Genomic DNA, 19,212 nt, shown 5'->3' with positions numbered 1-19,212 from the left:
GGACCCGTCCCATCCTGGCAACAAACTGTTCCAACTTCTGCAATCTGGTAGAAGGTTCCGCATCTTCCGGGCAAGGACAGAGAGACTCAAGAGGAGCTTCTATCCCCAAGCCATCCGGGCCCTAAACACACACCCACCCTCTCACATCATCTATAATTGACTGAGTCAGGACTCTTCCAGACACTAAACCAAGGCACAATGTACATTTCAATTCCTTTAATTTTAAATATGTTTATATTGTCTATCCTGTAAAATAGTCCGATGTCTATTCATATTAATGTACAGAATTCACCTGCTTGCTGCTACTACTGCACATTCACCCAGTGTGTGTGTCTATATATCTATCTATATATATCTATATCTATCTATCTTCCTCTACCCCCCCATTTTTGCACATGTCGAGAAGCATGTCAGGCTACATTTCACTGTGTGTTATACTTGTATAACTATGCATGTGACAAATAAAGAACCTTGAACACACACACACGCACACAGAAAGTCCCCAACAATACATGATGTGTATTTTCTTAGCATGGGTGGCCTGTAATTAAACCAAGTCACACAAAGACAAACATGCAGAGACAGTGGTCATGAAAGAGACAGAAATATTGCAAGTAATGAAACAAATTTATTGACTCTTCCAGTAGAGACTTGATATTCATGGAATAAAACTGCTTTTCTGGGAGTTTTTACTGAGCAAACCAGACAGAGGAAGCGAAAACAAAATAAAACCAAAACAAAGAGGCAACATGTGAAAGTGCAAACAAAACTAAAAATGTTCAAAAAATACAAAAAGAATGTAAAGAGTACAATAGTTTTACAGCAAACAGGATTGCTCAAAGCATAAAAATAACTGAATGGCAAAAATCTGCATTTTATTAAAAGAAAATGATTTGGGGAAGTCAGTAGGTGACACCCTTTTGCTCAGTCATGATTAAAATCTGAATACTCAACTTTTTCCCATAACAGTCATTTAACACGTTTTGCTCAATGTAATAAGATGATGAGGCGCAGTCACTGAAATATTAATGTCCTCAATGCGACTCGACTCTGCATGACACATCAGATTCAGCTGCAGAGAATACAGCAGGGGACAAACTACACTGTACTTGTGTTTGCCTCCGCTTCAATTCATGTTCAGCTACCAGTCTTAAATGTGTAACACTACACTAACCAAACTAGGCTTTGCAAAACCAGACTGCACAGCACATAATCTAATAGTGAATATATCTAAACACTATCTGTTTTTTCCTCTTAAAATTCATTTGAAACACAAGATGAGCAACACTTTAAACTGTTTATGTCTGAAATGCCCTTTGAGTGCCATGCACCACACTAAATCCTACACTAAATGCTCAAATGGCCCTAAATTTTGCCCTCATATTATTCTTCTACTTGTAATAGTGGATTTTATGTTGCTGTTATACAGATAACTTTAACTGCTCTCACTTATTATAATCTAAGAAACATTTTGACAACCCAGCACACTTCTTTAGATATCGGGAGATGAAAATTTTCCTGCTTTACATTTCAGAAGCACATTTCATGCCAACCTGACTGCAGTTGGACAGAAAACAGAAACCAACTGCATTTCGGTGACCTGGAATGTCCCATAATTATTGTGACTACATGTGTATATCAGGATTTCCGAGGGAAGAATTAGATGCAAACTAGTTATGAGTCAGAATAGTAGAAAGATGGGAAAAAAATGTTGCGGGAGCAAGATCAAAGAGGATACTTGCATCAATATGAGTATGATGGTCTAATTATTACAGTTGGTCACAGAGATCAAGTATCTTCCAGTTGCATCACGCTCACCTTGCTAACTCCTCTCCCAGTCTGTAAATGTGCCCAATTCAGACATCCTTCAAGTAGAGAACAAACCCATTTAACAACCCGCCTAACCTCAAAGTCCCGGATCAGTTTGTGTTTCAGTCAAAACTTCAGTCTGACACAAACACAAACCAGTCTGGCACCAGCTAACCCCTGTTCCTGCTACTTAAATCAAAATGCTGGGGTATGGACATCCACAGTGCCGAGCACAGTGAAGCCTAGGAGACGGAGGATATGGGGTTGTGAGGGGAGCCCATCTGAGTCAGCACCTTATCCAACCACTGCAGGGGGCCGTGCAGGTGAATCTCAATCCAGCAGGGTGTGCTGGTCACATCTTGGCGGTGGTACTCTGCACCCCAGCCCTGAAAAGCACAAAAACACGGGTTTTATTTCCTTACAATTTGGTGGTGATTTAAAATAAAATGGAAAATGCTAATTATTTTTGGACTGTCTCATTCCAGATATTTTACCACTTTAAATTAATTTTCAGCTTAAAAAAGTGCCTTTAAAAAAAAAAAAACCCTCCAATGCAGAGTTTTAAAAACAGGGCACAGTTTAAGTGTGGCTTGACTGAAATTTCATGGTATAATAAATCTCCTGTCAGCTGTGAAAGACCATCAGCTGACATTAAAATTACAGATTATCTGTAAACATTAATGTGCATTTATTGTAGTTTTATGAGAATTTAATTTATAACAATGTAAAATTATACAGCGTAACCACAAAATAGAGACAGGCACATAGTTACATGCTTAACTGTAATTATGTTACACAGCATCAAACAAATACTGTGTGTGTGGCTGCTCAGCTGTTTGTACAACTGCTGAGCCATATAAACCTTTTTTAAAAGGTAAAAACTGATTAAAAGCAGCTAAACATCTATCGTCCAAAAACGTTAATTTTTTAGAAGGAAAATTCAAACCAGACTACCTTAACAAAGCTCATGCGGATAGTGCACATCTTGGTGAGCTCATAAACGGCCTCAAAGCCGTGGTTGACGGACTGAGCCAGCAGCTCAGCGAACTCCTGGTTGTTGAAAATCTTTAGGCTGCAGCCGCTGGGAATCTTGCAAACAGTCGTGGGATGGAAGCCGTGATGATAATTGCAGTTACGACTCTGGACGAAGATACTGCTGTCACTCAGACATTCTGCATACACCTCCCCTCCAACGTAATACAGATGGACGCCTAATAGAGAGTAGTACAGTATTAACAGGGTGGATGAGTCTCTTTTATCAAAAGAAGACAAACATCCGTGTGGTCAACCTGAAATCAACAGACTGGAATGTTTAGTCAATCTGTCGTTGCGTTTTACGCCACATCTCAGTTCCTGCTGACAACATGAATTGATTTAGGCTAGTCTGGCGACAATTGCTTCATTTTGGTCACCGACAGGTTTTCCATGTTGTACCTTTGCCAATGTGCCTCCTGGTATTCTCAATAGTAGAGTTGCGGTTGACGTTTGAGAGCAGGCCGAGGCAGAATCGGTTGCGGTTGTTGGAGGGATCTGTGAAGCCATCGACGAGCACACTGGTGGAGGAAGCCTGGAAGGCCTCTCCAACACGATTATTGAGCTCGTAGTAAACAATAGAGCACCAGTGCTTGGGTTCTTCATAGGCCACAGGCTGCACATCTGCACAGGAAACACATTAACAAGTCACTAGAGTGAGTAGAGTACACGGTACATGCCTCACACCAGGCACAATTGTGAGGCGCATTTAAGAGTCGTGTGCAGAGAAGCTGATGACAGGAAACCAAATATTTAATCAAATTCTTTCAGACTCTTCTTTCATTCAAATTATTCCATGTTGCCTATAACCATAAATAAACAAGCACATTTCCATACATTTATTCTGACCCAAATCAGTGTATTCTAAAGTGTCACGGCCAACTGTGGTCTGCATGCCAGGGTTTATTGAGCAGGCAAACAGTCAAAAGACGGGACGTGAGCATGCTCGCTGAGCCTGGTATCTCAGGGTAAGCTGGTGCCAGCTGGCCTCACCCTCTCTCTGTAAGGGGAATAAATCATGTTTATTTAAGTGCATACTTCTCCCAAACTTCCTCTGTAGCGTGGCACTGGCTAGCAGGTGTGTTTTGTCTGTCCTTTTCCCAGAACTGGCCTACAATAGAAACCTGCTCCCCTGTACAGGATGCAGCTTGTGGAAGAGAACTGGAAAAAAATCCCCAAACTCCAACTGCCAGGAATACTTTTAACAGCTCTGCTGTCAGCATGCATGGGCAGAATCTCTAAGCTTTAATGACACAAAAGTTCCGGCAGCAGTCAGAGCTTTATCAGCGTTTGCACCAGCAGATAACTGCAGAGTGCAGCCATTTACGAGTTTAACTTTAAACAGTAAATATTTTTTTTAAAAAAGGGTCAAAATCAAGTTCAGTCCCAGAGTATCACCTGATCACATCAGCTGATACCTTAGACCAGTGTGTTGCATTGTGCCGTGCATTATGAATGATGCACACTATTCGAAAATTCATGACAACCACATCATTAAAAGTTAAAATTTAAAATGAGAAAACACTAAATTATCCATTTTCTTCCACTTATCTTGAGTCGAGTCATAAGGACCAGGATTGGTTATCAATTAAAATGTAAAACAGATTAAACTAGTAGATTTGGTACAGACTAGTGACAATAGCAACAATTAGTTGACTAGTAGCGCATAATCCCTACAATTTACCTTTGTTCCCTCTATATTTGGGTAGTCTGAAGGTTTATTTAAAACCTCTCATCATCTACCATCAAACTTCTTTACAGCTGTAATCCAGGTCTTTGGATTACTGATTGAAATGATTACTGCTATAAAATATAAAATCTGAATCAAAGGGCTTTGGAGTCCAATACATGTCCACTGCTTAGTCTGTTACGCATTTATGAATGCAGTGCTCAGTTGCTGTCTGTCTAGCACAATAAAGTATACAACACAAAGTCAAGATAGCAGCAATTACTGCACCGCATTTTAGATTTAAAAGTAGGAGGCAATTAGTGAACCTTATCGTTAACAAGTTTTAAGTCATTACCAGCCGCAAAGATGACATAAGCCTAAGCTTTTATAGTCCCCATAAAACGGCTTTGAGGCCTGTCTTAATTTGCTGAGGCTTTGAGCTTCCCTTGAGCTTGCACCCACAGACAAAGCCTACTGTAAACTAGCATGCCCTGCCCACACGCCGTTTTATCTGACAGGATAAAGAACAGTGGCCTCACTGAAGTTTTCCTCTCACTTTGTGCATTTCCATGTGACCCCCCCCCAAAAAAAGAGGTATAAAGAAAAAAGGTGAGCAGGTACAGACAGTGTTTTGCAGATATCACACAAAACGTGTGTGTGTGTGTGTGTGTGTGTGTGTGTGTGTGTGTGTGTGCGCGCGCGCGCAAGCAAGACAGCAACTACCATGGTTACCTGCCCGGTTGTTACTCTCCAGGGGCAATGGTGGAGCCATGAGGTTGGTGTCCATTGGCTGAGGGCAATCCTGGCTCATCTGCTCCTCTGGGGGCATGTAGGCAGGAGGGGGAGTCTCTGCATGAGGAAGGAGATAGAGCAAAGTCAAGTGAGCTTTAAAGTGGAGGAAAAGTGTAGGAGAAGAAAGAAAACAGAAGAATAATTACTACCTGGCATCTGGAATGGACTGCCGGGGTCAGAGCTAGATGGTGAATGAGGAAAGGTGACGCTGCTGCCACTTCCAGGTGAGTTTGGGTAACTGTTCCCAGGTGAATGTGGGAAAGGCAAGGTGTTTGCCTGACCAAAGGATTCTGGGAAGGTGGCATTTTGGGGCATGTGTGGCTCGTTCTGTTGTAAGGGGTTGCGAAAGCGAGGCAACATCGTATGCTTGGCATTAAACTCGCTGTTCCTTGGTACCAAGACAGGTGGCAGCACTGTAGAGGAAGAAACAAACAAATGGTGTTCAGAGAGAATATACCGAGTCGAGTTAAATTGGACTCCACCCGTTAGAAAGTCGTATTATGTGACACTAAAGCTCTTGCAAATTACAATCCCCCCCCCATAGTTAATCATCTATAAAGAAGGTAGGAGATTTTTTTTTCTCCCATGCTTCAGATCAGAGGTGGATGAAAATGACATATTTATATAAACTGGGAGATGTAAAATCTGCCAGCCAAAACAGCTGCGACAGCAGTCATTCAGCCTCATTTACTAACAGTATGTAAACACAAATGAGTACATAAATCGTACTTACAAACCTTTCATGCACAAATCAATTTACTCGTACAAACAAATTTAGAAGTGCCTTTGACTGCTCTTTCAATATCTACTCGACCAAGGTTCCAAGAGAGCCGAGTTGAGCAGAAAATGTGGCGTCAGGCTGCTTGCCAATGATTGGCTAGGGTAAAGTCATGGGATGAGCCCTGAGAGAGACTCCTTTACAAGAATCAAACCCACTATTTTTGAAACCCAGCAACAAACTGCTACAAATAATCCATCACCGTGATCCAAGAACAATGTACAAGGTAAATCAATGGTAAATATTTTGTACAGGCTTCATTTTGGTGCAGAACTGCTCAAAGATCAATTGGCTAACATAACCGTAGCGTAAGAACATTCATAAGGTAACTTGTAGATGTAGCTTATGTCTAAAAAATGTTTTTATTTCTTACAAAATTCCTCATTGTGTAGGGCCCAAAGGAGGTCTGGGACAATTAAACAAGCATGTGGCAAATTATTTTAGTTTATTTTCTGATGTTCCAAAACATATTTATGTTGAAATGCACGTATGCTTTGTCTTTTTTTTGCTGATAATAATAATAATAATAATAATAATAATAATAATAAATTTTATTTATGAGCGCCTTTCAAGTCACCCAAGGACACTTTACAATAAAATAAAACACTTAGTAAAACAATGGCAAAATAAGAACAATAAAATAAAAGCACATGATAAAATGAACAAACAGTGGATTCACAGTGAATATGCAGATTTGAACAGATGAGTTTTGAGTTGGGATTTAAAACTGGGGGAGAGAACCAATATTTCTTATTTCAGGGGGCAGAGAGTTCCACAGCCTGGGAGCAGAGCAGCTGAAAGCTCTGCTTCCCATGGTGGTGAGGCGGAAGGAAGGTACAGTAAGCTGGATAGAAGAAGAAGAACGAAGTGAACGGGCAGAACAGGTGGTGGTTAACAGGTCAGAAAGGTAAGAAGGAGCGAGGTTATGATTTATCTAACACCACAATTACCCACTGAGGTAAATTCTTCATTAATCCCAATCTTAAAAAACAAAAAAACAAAAACAAAGAAAGATAATTACTTTAAGCGCTCATCATATCAAGCTCTACCCACGTAGAAAAAGATACATCTGAACTCAATAAGTTATTTGATGCCAGCACAACAAAGGAAATCTGTTTCTGGCACTTTCCATGACTCAACATTCTGCGCACAGATGTCGCTACGTATTTCAAATGTCAGCTTCCAGGCAGTAAGTCTTAGCCAGCAGTATTGGCCCAGACTCTCAGGTTTCTGCACTAAAAAGACATTTTGAAGCAAGCTGTTCTTGTGGAATTCATCACTTGGGGTAAATATCCTGGCTGAAGGCTGTTCAGGTGCAGTAGAAACCACAGATATACACTCCACTTGTGTCTATAAATACCTCTGCAGATAAATAAAGCTAGTGGTGAAACTTTAGATGAGACTCGGGTTGCTGTCTATATTCCTGCAGGTAGCCTGAATGTGCTGCAATATGCCAATGGATCAATATATAAATAAATGTTTATTTTACAGGCTATTTGTGGAGCAGTCAGACAGCTGTGCTTTCATGTATAAGGTTGAAGGGAAATTGGCAGGATGTGTTTGAGTAGGTGGGCTGGGTTAATAGAGGAAAAATAGGGTGTGTTGTGGTGTTTGTTGTGGTGTTTGTTGTGGGGGGGAGTCGTGTGGCCAGACAGGTGCTGTGGGGTTAAATCACCTTAGCCCTTTCTTCCACCCGCTGTGAAAACAAAGTGTCTGTATGGCAGCCAATAACTCTTTCCTCCTATTGTGAGAGACTAAGTATCTTCCTGTTCCAGCCATCGTCGGAGAAACTGCCTGCAGTCATACGTGTGTGTGCGTGCGCGTTCTAATTTTTGTGACATGCGTCCAAGTTTGAGAGTGTGTCTGCCTTTATGTCTACATGTGTTCAAGAAAAAGGGGGAAGAAAAAAAAAAAGAAAAAAAAAAAAAGAACCTGCAGTACTGAGCATGCCCAAAACAAAGCCCTCATTCTGCCCAGATGGAATTTTCTGCTACATACATACACACCCACACAGCACCATGCAGACAGCTGTTTTTATCTTGTCAGCTGACTTTCATTTTGTGTTTAGTAAAAGGCCAGTTTGTGTTTGATTTGTCTTATTTTTGCAGGTAGAACCCCAAAGCAGTGGACAAACCTAGGCAAGGAAATAACTCAAACTCGGGTAGTACAAAAAGACATTATCCTGAGTTTATTTTTTTTACCTGAGATCTTTATTTTTATTCTTTGTAAAGTCATTTTTATTGTTTTGGTTTTTTTTTAACTATATATATGTTAAATCTAATTGTGTGTGCCCTGCCGCTTTCCATGTGGCCAGCCTCCTGAACTTCTCCTTAATAATAATAATAATAATAATAATAATAATAATAAAAAAAATGTCATCTCTCTATGATCATCCATGTAAATAAAAAGTTGTGTGGACATTCTGGTTAGGGACAAAATCTGTCAGAAAACAGGAAGGTAACTAAAACAACATACAAAAAATATACAGAACTGGTTAAAGGAACTGATGAAAGGAAAATATAGAAACTTGAGGATCCTAAAAGTTTTAAATAGTTATTTTGTCATGATAAATATGAGATGGCCAGGAAAACCAAACCAGGAAATCACCATTAATCCAAACCACTAGGCCCAAGTGTCCTTGAATTTAAAAATGTGTAGATTTTTTGTTCATTTTACAGTTAAAATACTTGTATTATACTTTCAATCTTTTCTCTCATGAAAGCAATTCCTCTACCTTGATTCATGCCGTCATCTATACTTAAATTGCAAAGTATCCGAGTTTTGAGTACCTTTAAGAGTGAAATGTAAAATTTATAACAACACTGTCAAAGAGTCTGCACATCTTAAACAGGTATTAAGGTCAGTGTAGAGGCATGCCGTTCAAGTTACCTCGGGATTTCACTCACCTGGACTGTCCACTCGTTTGTAGTGGTAGGGATTGATGCACACATCCTTCTGTTTGGAGCCAAAGGGGTACTCGCAGCATTCCAGCGCTTTCAGCTCATGGTGGGACTGCAAGTCAGGCCAGCGCCACACCCGACAATAGATGACATGGGGCAGGCCTTTCCTGTGAGACACCTGCAGCCGTCCATCCAGTGAGCGGGGGATTGTCACACAGTTACTGGGCTGACCCGGGCAGCTGAGAGCCCGCTCCAGCTCCTCCATGGCTCCCTTTTTCTTTTTCAGTTTCTTAACCAGAGCATCCACTGCCTTTTCCGCCCATTTCTCTTCCTCATCTCCCTGCTTCCAACCCAGCAGCCGTTTCACGGCTGGGCTGGTGAAGGAGAAGAGCGAAGTGACATTCATGTTGGCCAAGCCGCCCTCCTCCCCAGTCCTAAAGGAAGCGCAACCAGTCGTTGGACACTGTCCAGTCTCTGAACACAAAGATTTAAATATTATTTGTTTGTTTTCTTATGTTAGAATCCTTGGCTTCCAAGATGCAAGACAAGGTCCTCTTCAGAGTCACTAGAAAAAAAGAAAAAGAAGTGTAAGTTAAGAAGTATAAGCATAACTTACATAAGTGTAAGTTAAAGTCCTTCACAAAAAGATGTACACGTCACTGCCTGCCCGTTTCACAAAGCTGCTGCAACTACAAAACATGAACATAAATCTCCTCCTCCTCTTTAACGGCACTAACAGACCTGCTCGTGTAAGCAATGAAGCAAACAATGATTTCACCCATACAGCTGGTCTGGTCATATCAGTCATGGGTTCTGGGAAAAGGGCTGGAGAGTCACAGAGGACACCCTCCTCTGATCATCAGCCCTAACCAGACATTCTCCCAATAGCTTCCTGTCCTGTCTTGTCACATTACCACCAATTACTGATGTCATTTACAGGAGAACACTTCTTATATGTGCAAAGTTAGCACATCCCACAGAGAGAAGCCGCCGTGCAATATGGCAAAACACCTGGAGAAGGTATTTTATTACATTATAGTGCTGCCTAAATCTTTGTGGAACAAATGATTATATTCAGTCAATAATAGCAGAAATTAAAGAATATCCATATATCAGAGAGGTAAAAGCCAGCAAGTTCTGTCAATATTAAAATTATATTAAATATTTTCAAACAAAATCAGATTTTGAAATTAATGTCAATTACTTTCGTGATTAGACTCATCGACTACTAAATACACTTTTTCCCAAACAAACATGAAGGTCATATTTAGTCAAGAACTTTATTTAAAGTGTGCAACTTCAACAGAAACAGCTGCATCATGTAATACAGTCAGGGGTTGGCAAATCAAAGATTAAAAACTATTTAATTCCAGGTTTCCAGGTAAACTTATTATCATGCGTTTTTAGTGTATTATGTTGCTTTTCTGAAGGCCATTTGTATATTTTACTCTGACCTACCCAGAGACTATCGAGACTGTGCTTGTTAGATAACCAAACAAATAAATGTTTGTGTGTCTGTGGAAGTGCAATATGACAGCATATTGATTCACACCGATATGATCAAGGCTTTTAGAATTATTTTCTTTCTTATCTCTTATTCTCATCTTGTTTCTCAGCTTAATTTTCAGAGACGATTAAACATATTGTGTACATACTATGAGATTTTATGATTCAACAGTGCAAAGACAACTTGCTAGGTAAAATAGTGTGTGCTTGATAAAATCCAATATGAGTTTTAAAAGGCTGTCTTTCAGATTTCAGAGGAAGGAAACCTCTAATGAGTAACCTGCTGAGGCGAGCAATCAAAAAAAAGCTTCAACACTGCACACCGGTTCTGGGCAGGAATCTGGCCATGCGTAGGACAATAAAAAGGAAGTGCATGTGAACCCCAGTATAAATGTGCCTATTCACTGGGGTCCCACGGGAGCAATTCAGTAGTCAGAAGGTACACACATTTTGGCTTTTGAAAGGGAAAACAAGAGCACATTCAGCACTCCTCGTTCCACCTTCTTTTCTAGTTATGCCTGAATGCAATTAGGCAGATAAAACAGAGTTATGGTTGAGGTTTGGCTGAGGATGAATGTTCAAATGTGATCCTTGAATCAAATAAACAGCGTGTCAGGAATCCACCAGCGTTTATCTGTAACCGATCGTGGGCGAGTGTGCATCACTCTGACAGTAAAGCCTGCAGTATATTGGATTTCCTAAGAGCAGGAACAAATACATCATTAAGACTGCTCTGTAGTTATTCCTGGCCCTTCAGATTATGGGATGAATAGTGATTTCTATCTTTGACAACTACTGCCTATGTAAGCTACCTCATACTGGCATCTGGGCTGGGACGTTTGATACGAACAGGTGCTGTTTACAAAGTGTGTGTGTTTGTGTGCATGTGTTGTGGAGGCCGTGGACACTTACTACTGCCAACCACACTGACTGGAAAGCTGCAAGTTACAACTAAAATTAACTTGAATATAATTGGCTCATCTAAAAAGTAATACAAAGCTACAATCATTGAAAGGACGGGACATATGGTGGGAAAACTACACCTTTATATTGACAAAAGACTCGCCACCTTAACAGAAACAGGAAACAAGCTGTGGAGTTTTATCTTCTTATGTGTCATCGCCTGAACAACAGTGACATCACTTCCTTCTGCTGAGACTTGCAGGCTTTTCCACAGGTGCAGGATGGAAAACAAAAAATGTTTCCTGAATTGACCATCCCTGACTCGTTTTTTCCCCTCAGGCTCTTTCACAATGAACATCTTTTCATTGTAGTGAAACAGTTAAGGAGGGGTAAAAGAAAATCCTTGGGTGTGGCCTCTCTTCTCACTGAAGTCAAATTAGATTTCTGTCATGTTACCCCTAATTTCATTTGCAAACTAACTCTTCTATTTATGAGGAACACGTATTAATACCAAGACTGTTACAGTTACATAAAAGCAAAAACTAGGTGTGAATTTTTTTTAGGTAATTAAAATTAACATTTGAGTAAAGTGGATGGCATTGTGTACTCACAATATCTTAGTTTTGTCAAGGGGGTCAACTTTATTTACACAACAAGCATCAGGAGGCTTTGGCATTGAAGGTTTTAGTAAATTCTACGGATACCTGTATTTTCATAACTATTCTGAACTTCTGCCCCTGAAAAATACCACCAAATTATAACTAGTAATAATCCTAGTTACTATTTTACTTGCTTTTTTAAACAAGGAAAAACAAACAAATAACTGACTATAATTTAATGTACACTGGTAGCTAGGGGTGGGCAATATATTGAATATACTCATCTATCGAAAGTTTTTCTGCTGGTCTTGTGCCTTTCCTAATGTTGCCTTGATAATAATTACACACAGAATAAAACTACCACCTTTAAAAAAAAATCCCAAAACAAATTATACTACTAAAATTAGGTTAAATGTCACTGAAATGAGGACCACTGCATTTTTAAACACACACAATGTCAGACTAGTTTTCTGTGTGGCTAACATTAGCAGGACTAGCCCCAGTAGCCCTCCCTCCTTGCATGCAAACATGAAAATTAAAAAATTATTTTAAAAAGAAATTAAAATGACAATAAAAAATATATATACAATGACAAGTACAATTCTTATCAAAACTTGGGAATTCAGCTAAAATTCTTACTACCACTAATAACAGGATTTTTTTTTTTTTTTTTAAACTGACTTATTCAAATAATTGTTTTGCTTACAAAATGAGATTAAGGTGACATCATCAACTGTCCTGGGGGTCTTTTAAGTAATCCACACCGACTGCACCCTACATTAACTAGTGGCTTGCTTAAGGTAAATATAATAAATGATATAATAAATAAAATAAATCAGAGAAAAAGGAAAAGGAAGAAAAAAAGGTTTCTATAAATAGTTTATATTTGAATATAATCAAAACCAACTCTTAATTTACACCCCCCCACCCCCACCCCCAGGTCTACACATGTTTTGTTAATCAAACACCAAGTAAAAAGAACATACATATGACCAAACTTCTGACACTTGTCTTGCTTGTTTTAAACCTAAAACGTATGACGCATTTCTCTTGGTCTAAAAAAACTGAAATAAAAAAAATGGGGAAAAAAACCTTTGCTGTTACTGGCTGCCTGCTGCTGTTGTAGCATAACCTCATCCGTTCACATAACTATCAATACAAATTAAAAATCTCTAAAAGCTGACATGCACTATATCTCTATGCTGGCCTTGTCTAAAGCAAATCTGACTGAGCACATTTTCAAAAAAATTAAAACATTTACGCGAGAGCTGAGGATGCTGTGTCAAAAACAAAAAACAAAAAACAAAACCCCACACTGTTCAAAAGGTAAACATCAGCATCATCTTATTTCTGTCAGGGTCACCACCCAGACATATAAGAAGTTATTCTGATTCATATCCAGCCACAGAGCGTCTTTGATGGTCTCTCAGTAACAACCAGTGCTATTAGTACAAGCTCAGGACTAACTGCACAAAGACTAACTTTAATGCATTTCAGATGGAGGATTCCACAAAGCTTTGTAGAGTAACATCTGGAGCAAACCTAACAATCCTGTACTGTCATTCAGCTGCAGATGGAGGCTATGTCTCTGAGATTTTTCCAGACCTGGCAGTCAATAACATCCGACTGCTAGCCTGACCACATGCTTATTTAAAGGCCCTGATATGGCACTGTGTTTCTTCTTTGGACAATGCTAGTTTGGAGTTTTCTGTGAGGCAGTCAAAACAAAAAGGCGCCAATGCACCCCTCCTCCTATATCTATGTATGGACTAGGATGCCTGTATGACATAACGGCCTTTCTGTGAACCAACTTTCCAAATAAGTGTCTGAAAAGTATTTATGACCTGCAGCAACAGTATATCTGGTATTGTTTTTGTCATGTATGTGTGGTTTTATGTGGTCCTGGAAAACTCTACTGTACCAGGAACTATAACATAGGTGATGTTGAGTAATTTGGTGAGTATACATGTGCCTATCTACGTGCAAATAAAACTTTACAGGTATGTCACTGATATTATAATAAAGATCTCATCCAAAAACTCTGGCATTTTGCTGATAGAATGAACATCTCCAGATTCTTCTTCATCTCATTATTATTATTATTATTATTATTATTATTATTATTAAATGAATTATTAGCTGAAGTGCCTCCTGAAGTTTGACTTCAGTTGGAGAAGTCACACCAAACCTGACTTTGCAATTCAAAATTGCAGTGGTGAGTGTAAACAGTAGTAGAACATACAGTATAATCTGTACTACAACTATTGTGTAAATAAGCCATACATGGAGAACCCACCAGGCTTTATTTGGGAACATGCTGCAGGAATGTTTTTAAGCGCAAATTAATGCAATGCAGGAAAAAAAAATTAAATTAAATATGATTGTTACATCATCACTTAGCAAGCAGATGGGGAGAATGTCATAGGATTTCACATTCAGGTTAATATTTCAAACACATTTTAACCAAATAAATTATTAAATTAACTCAATCCACACATGATCCATACTTCAAATTTCTATGTAACCATCAAACTTTGAGCATCATCTCTAATCTGTGACACAGGCATTAAAGAAAGATGCCTGCAGTGGCCTTGGCCGTTGCTCTCTCCTCTATGAAAATGGAAACGGATACTATCATTTAAACAGCTCCATAAAAACATTACCTATAGCCAAGTCTGAGCAATGCTCTCTCACTATTGTGTTAGCGGTAGCTTGTTATGGCCATCAGTTAGCCCACTGGACAGAAACTGAGGCTAATGGGAGCACAGAGTGGGATGATGCGACACTGACAGGGGAAGGCTTTGACCCACCTGGTGCGAGCTGTTCGCCACTACACTAGTCCCATGGATCATTTTGCACTGCTCCAGTGTCTGTTAATCAATTTAGGCCTGGGCTGTGTAGGATGAGCAGGCAGTAATGATGCTCTCTGGACCCTCCCTGGGGATGGAGCATTATAAAGAAGCTACATTATTTATCAGCAGGGTCCTGGATAGGGCCTCCATTAACCCCCGCTCAATGGACTCACTGGCTATAAACCGTGGAGTGCAGGAAAGAAGAGAGTGATAGATAAAGCGAGAGGAAGAAAGGAGGAATGATGCAGAGACAGAAGGAAAAAAGTGAGAGTGATGGTGAAGCCTGAGATCTACGACAGGCTGAGTGTTTGGGGAGGAAGAGATATGAAGAACACTCACATATCTGGTCTCTTCAGCTAGTACTTCAACATCAAGAGCCTTCAAGGGGCATTACTATGTGAATCGTGACACTACAAGGATGCACTACAGGCTACTTTACGAATACCATTTCTAACAACGAGGCTAGGATTTTTTTTTTTTTAATGAGCCAACAAATCGCTTTTAAAAACAGGAGACCAGCTGTCATTTTTAACATCCTTTTGAGAAATCAACATTAGTACTCAGAAAAATACTTAAAGTACTTGTCATTTAAATCATGTCGTTAAAAAAAAAGAAAAAGAAAAGAAAGAGCTAAAATATCTCTGGTTCCAGTTTCTTAGTCAGATGTCCTACAATTATCAGTTTCATATTATTGCAAGCTAAATATCTTTGGACTCTCAGCCAAACAAAAAAAGCTGCCCAGTTTAGCAATTTTATGCAATAAATAAATAAATAAATATAGAACAGGACATTTTACATGAAGAATATATATAATTAACCTGTCAAACTTTCCTTGTTGTACAGTCTTGCAAAAGCAGCATATCTTTGCATAACTGCATTGTGCACCTTGTGGCTAACATAAAGTAATATATCTGCTGTAAAATATGATGAGTTCGTTTTTCCAGGCTCCCTAATAACTACTTCAGTTGGTTGCAAACAACATTAGGTGGACATGTACAATTAATCAAATTTTAATTACAATTTTGGCTTCAAACTATATTTAAAACAAGAGTTATTGTGCTGCACTAACAATTTGGCTTTCAGTCCCACTTACAATACTTTTGTCATTCTCTAAAAATAATTTTAAGTTCAATGAAGTTCAAAAACTGCATATCTTACAAAAGCAGAACATGACCTAAAAGCCATTATGGCAATCATGAGAAATGACTTTATAAATGAGCAGCCCTAGAATTAACACCGAACAGCTAGACCTAGAACCAATCAACACAACAGTCTAAGAGCAAACCCCGAAGTAATCACAGTCATGGCATTGACCTGAGGGGCTCCTAAAAGTCACCAACACATCCACTGCTCAGCATCCTTCCAATGCTGATACAGAAAACTCTAGAAACCTGCAAACCTCCAAAAGTGTCAGGATGGTTCAGACTCTGACGAGACTGAACTGGGATCAGATTCTTTGCATCCCAGACATGTCAGTCTACCACAGCAGACATAACTATCAAACACATGGGTTTTCATGGTGCTATTTCAAACATGTTCGGAACTCAGCGTTGGGTTTGTGTTGTGTTAGGGTGGACACTTCGCTCCAACACATAGCAGACATGTTATCCCAACCATACAGTGACACAGGGACACAAGACTTAAGGTTTAAATCTGTCATGTTTCTTCTTCTATTTATCCAAGAAGAACAGTGCTTATCTAAAACTGTCAACTAAAGAGTTTATATTGGTTTAAGTCTCTCATAAAGGAAAACCTGCAACGTATGGAGACCTTGCAGTTTACTAGTTACCAGCAGCTGTTATAGTGAATGGATGATAGAAAATATCATGCTTTGCGTTCACTGATGCAGATATCAAGCTCATAAAAGCCTCTGATAATGACAGTCACATTCAAGAGGCTTCATGCTTATTTTTAAGCTGGAAAAAAAGCGTAAATACAAGTTAAAGCACAACATACTGAGAATGCGATCACAGACAAGGACAAATTCCTGTCCTTTGAGTAATCTGATATGTCATCTTCAATAATGTCAAGAGAGCGAGCTCTAGTTGTTGTAGGTCTCTGCCTCCCTCTGCAATCTTCCCTCACATGCACACTCACACAGGCAGAAATTCGTAAACACATGGGGACACTGTCCTCTGAAGTGCACCAGCTGAACAGCCACGTTAAGTCCGCATACATTAACACTACAACAATATACTTTTTTAAAGCTTCAAATGGCAAGGTGTAATACGTGTTTACTGATTATAGAGTGATATATCGTTTAGTGGCATCCAAATATGATACATTTCAAGTGTGTAACGCTTTAAATCAAGAGATTTAGCTAATTAATTAGGTGATCATCAGAATCTTAAAGAGTAGTCTTGATAAGTTTATCAAGCATTTTCAGTCGTTTATCACGGGGAAAAGAACACTTGCTAAACCCCCAATTTCTTGCTTCTCAAGAGGAGAAGCTTGGCTCCTTTTCTGTTCAATGTCACCGTAAACTAATTTCTACACTGAACAAGATGAAGCCCTCGGGCGACTGGTGGCCATTTCTTCCATTTGTTTTTTTATGTTACAGACTAAACAGCTAATTGATGAAGAAAAATAACAACATATGACACAGAAAGACCACCCGTTTATCCGCATAATGCACGCCCCCCACCCCCACCCAAAAAAAGCAAAGCAAAAAAAGAAAAAGAAGAAAAAGCGGTAGTTTAAAAATAGCACAATAATCATCATTCCCAGCTGCAAATGGATTACATAGTTAAATACGGAAGACCTCGTCCCGGTGAACTCTTTATGGTGATTTAAGGGGAATTAAAGGGAGTTTAGCTTTTAGACGAAAAGCTTCGCTTCTACAACATTTCTGCGAAACCTTTGCTGCTAAATTCCTTAAGTTACCCACTTTCCCCCCTTTTGTAAAAGATTTGTACAAGACATTTACAACTTTGAGGCTAAATTTCCACTGCTGTCTGATAAAGTGTGCGCAAAAAGAGGGGAAAAAAGTTTGAAGCTGCCAACTGACAGTGATGAGCGGATAACCGCTGGGATCTACTTCCTTTAAAAAAAAAAAAAGTCGAGCACACTATGGTTACCGAAATAAAACAGTTAAAGGCAGCTTTCATTTACAAATCTGTGAAGAAAGAAAAACTTTACCGCACCTTTTCTTCCTCTGTAGCTTTCTGTTTCTGTGTCGCTGGCTCCTCCTGTGTGCTCTCGCCGCCTGACTGTGGGTCTGCTCGGCCTGGCGTCAGTGAGTCGCGGAGCCGTCTCACACTCTCCCGAGCACCAGTATCACACCGCCGCGAGATGCGGCCCCACCGGCAAGAGGCAGACCTACTTTTTGCACATCTAACATCTTCATCGAGAGCGTGGAAGTGGATTATGTAATAGCGAAACGGTGCGGTTTTAGTGCAAAGGTGTGAGGTTTCTTTAGTGCAAAACGTGTCTGTTAAGATAGGTGAAATGTCGGGGTTTTTGGGAGACGGGAAGAGAGGCTCTAAGTAATAGGTCTTTAATCTTTACCACTCTGTTGGCTCCCCCAATACAACAGACATCAATCGGGACTAAATGGGGAAGTATTTTGAAAAAGCTCGCTTTTATCTATAGCAGTAATATTTCCGAGAGGCTGTTTTTAAGTGACACATCTCTGTGGTTTCTCTGTGAACTCCTGAACTTCAAGCCTACCTCTCGGTTTCCCCTCTCGCTTTGACTGTGACATGATAAGCACAGTTCAGCCAGGAGAACAAACGTGTCCCAAGAGCACAGTAAGCACAGGAACATGCTCATACACGCCACCATCTCCACCTCCTCAGACACTGATGCACGCTTTTTTGGGTCCCACTGAGTACTGCACGATGACACATGAAAACACAGCCTTCCTGCAGGACAGCAGCTGCAGAGGACATGAAAGTTTCTTGCACACGAATGAGCCCAATCTGTGCATACTTGTGCCGCAGACTCTGAATTGACCATGAGGGCCAACGGGAAGTAACCCATTATCTGATCAGATCTGAATAAGTCACAAAAGCGACAAAAGCGCGATATCTTATCTGAATGATAAGTAAACTTTAAACAGTCTTTTTTTTAAACAGTCAGAGCTCGTAGATGTTATTAGAGATCCTCGAAAATATGAAATATAAGTTGAAAAACGCCACAAAGTGTCCAAAGGGTGACCACAGGCTTCTAATAATTTGCTCAAACATACAATGACGGCTTAAATATACTTAACACTGGCAGAAAACGGGCTTAGATTTTTGTTGTTGTTTTTTTCATTATATTTAAAAAAAGTGTAGTAAGGAGGAGGGAGGAGGACTAGATTATCTTGAAGACAGGCGGAGGGAAACGTTCAGAGCGGAGGAGGCTTCTGGCGCAGGTGACGTCACGGCGC

General features: G+C 39.8%; 1 protein-coding gene across 1 annotated transcript; it reads right to left on the bottom strand.

Moving 5' to 3' along the window:
• Positions 1 to 608: 608 nt before the first annotated feature.
• smad1 (SMAD family member 1) lies at positions 609 to 18,771 on the bottom strand. Its single transcript, XM_005726945.2, has 7 exons — positions 17,984 to 18,771; positions 8,987 to 9,545; positions 5,452 to 5,715; positions 5,243 to 5,359; positions 3,244 to 3,465; positions 2,764 to 3,020; positions 609 to 2,195 (listed from the first exon to the last, which is right to left on the bottom strand). The coding sequence occupies exons 2-7, from the start codon at positions 9,384 to 9,386 to the stop codon at positions 2,052 to 2,054; spliced, it is 1,404 nt and encodes a 467-aa protein (XP_005727002.1). The 5' UTR covers positions 9,387 to 9,545; positions 17,984 to 18,771; the 3' UTR covers positions 609 to 2,051.
• Positions 18,772 to 19,212: the final 441 nt, after the last annotated feature.

This window comes from Pundamilia nyererei, unplaced genomic scaffold (genome assembly GCF_000239375.1).
Source record: "Pundamilia nyererei isolate P.nyererei 1_Seehausen unplaced genomic scaffold, PunNye1.0 scaffold00022, whole genome shotgun sequence".
Classification (NCBI taxonomy): Eukaryota; Metazoa; Chordata; class Actinopteri; order Cichliformes; family Cichlidae; genus Pundamilia; species Pundamilia nyererei.
This window is presented reverse-complemented; position numbering and strand designations above follow the sequence as displayed.

Excerpts from the sequence above, each read along its gene's own strand:
- smad1 (XM_005726945.2), bottom strand. The coding sequence starts at position 9,386 with ATGAATGTCACTTCGCTCTTCTCCTTCACCAGCCCAGCCGTGAAACGG. Across the intron at positions 5,716-8,986 it reads CAAACGAGTGGACAGTCCAG|TGCTGCCACCTGTCTTGGTA; the intron begins GTGAGTGAAATC and ends CTTCCTCTACAG. Across the intron at positions 2,196-2,763 it reads TCCGCATGAGCTTTGTTAAG|GGCTGGGGTGCAGAGTACCA; the intron begins GTAGTCTGGTTT and ends TGTGCTTTTCAG.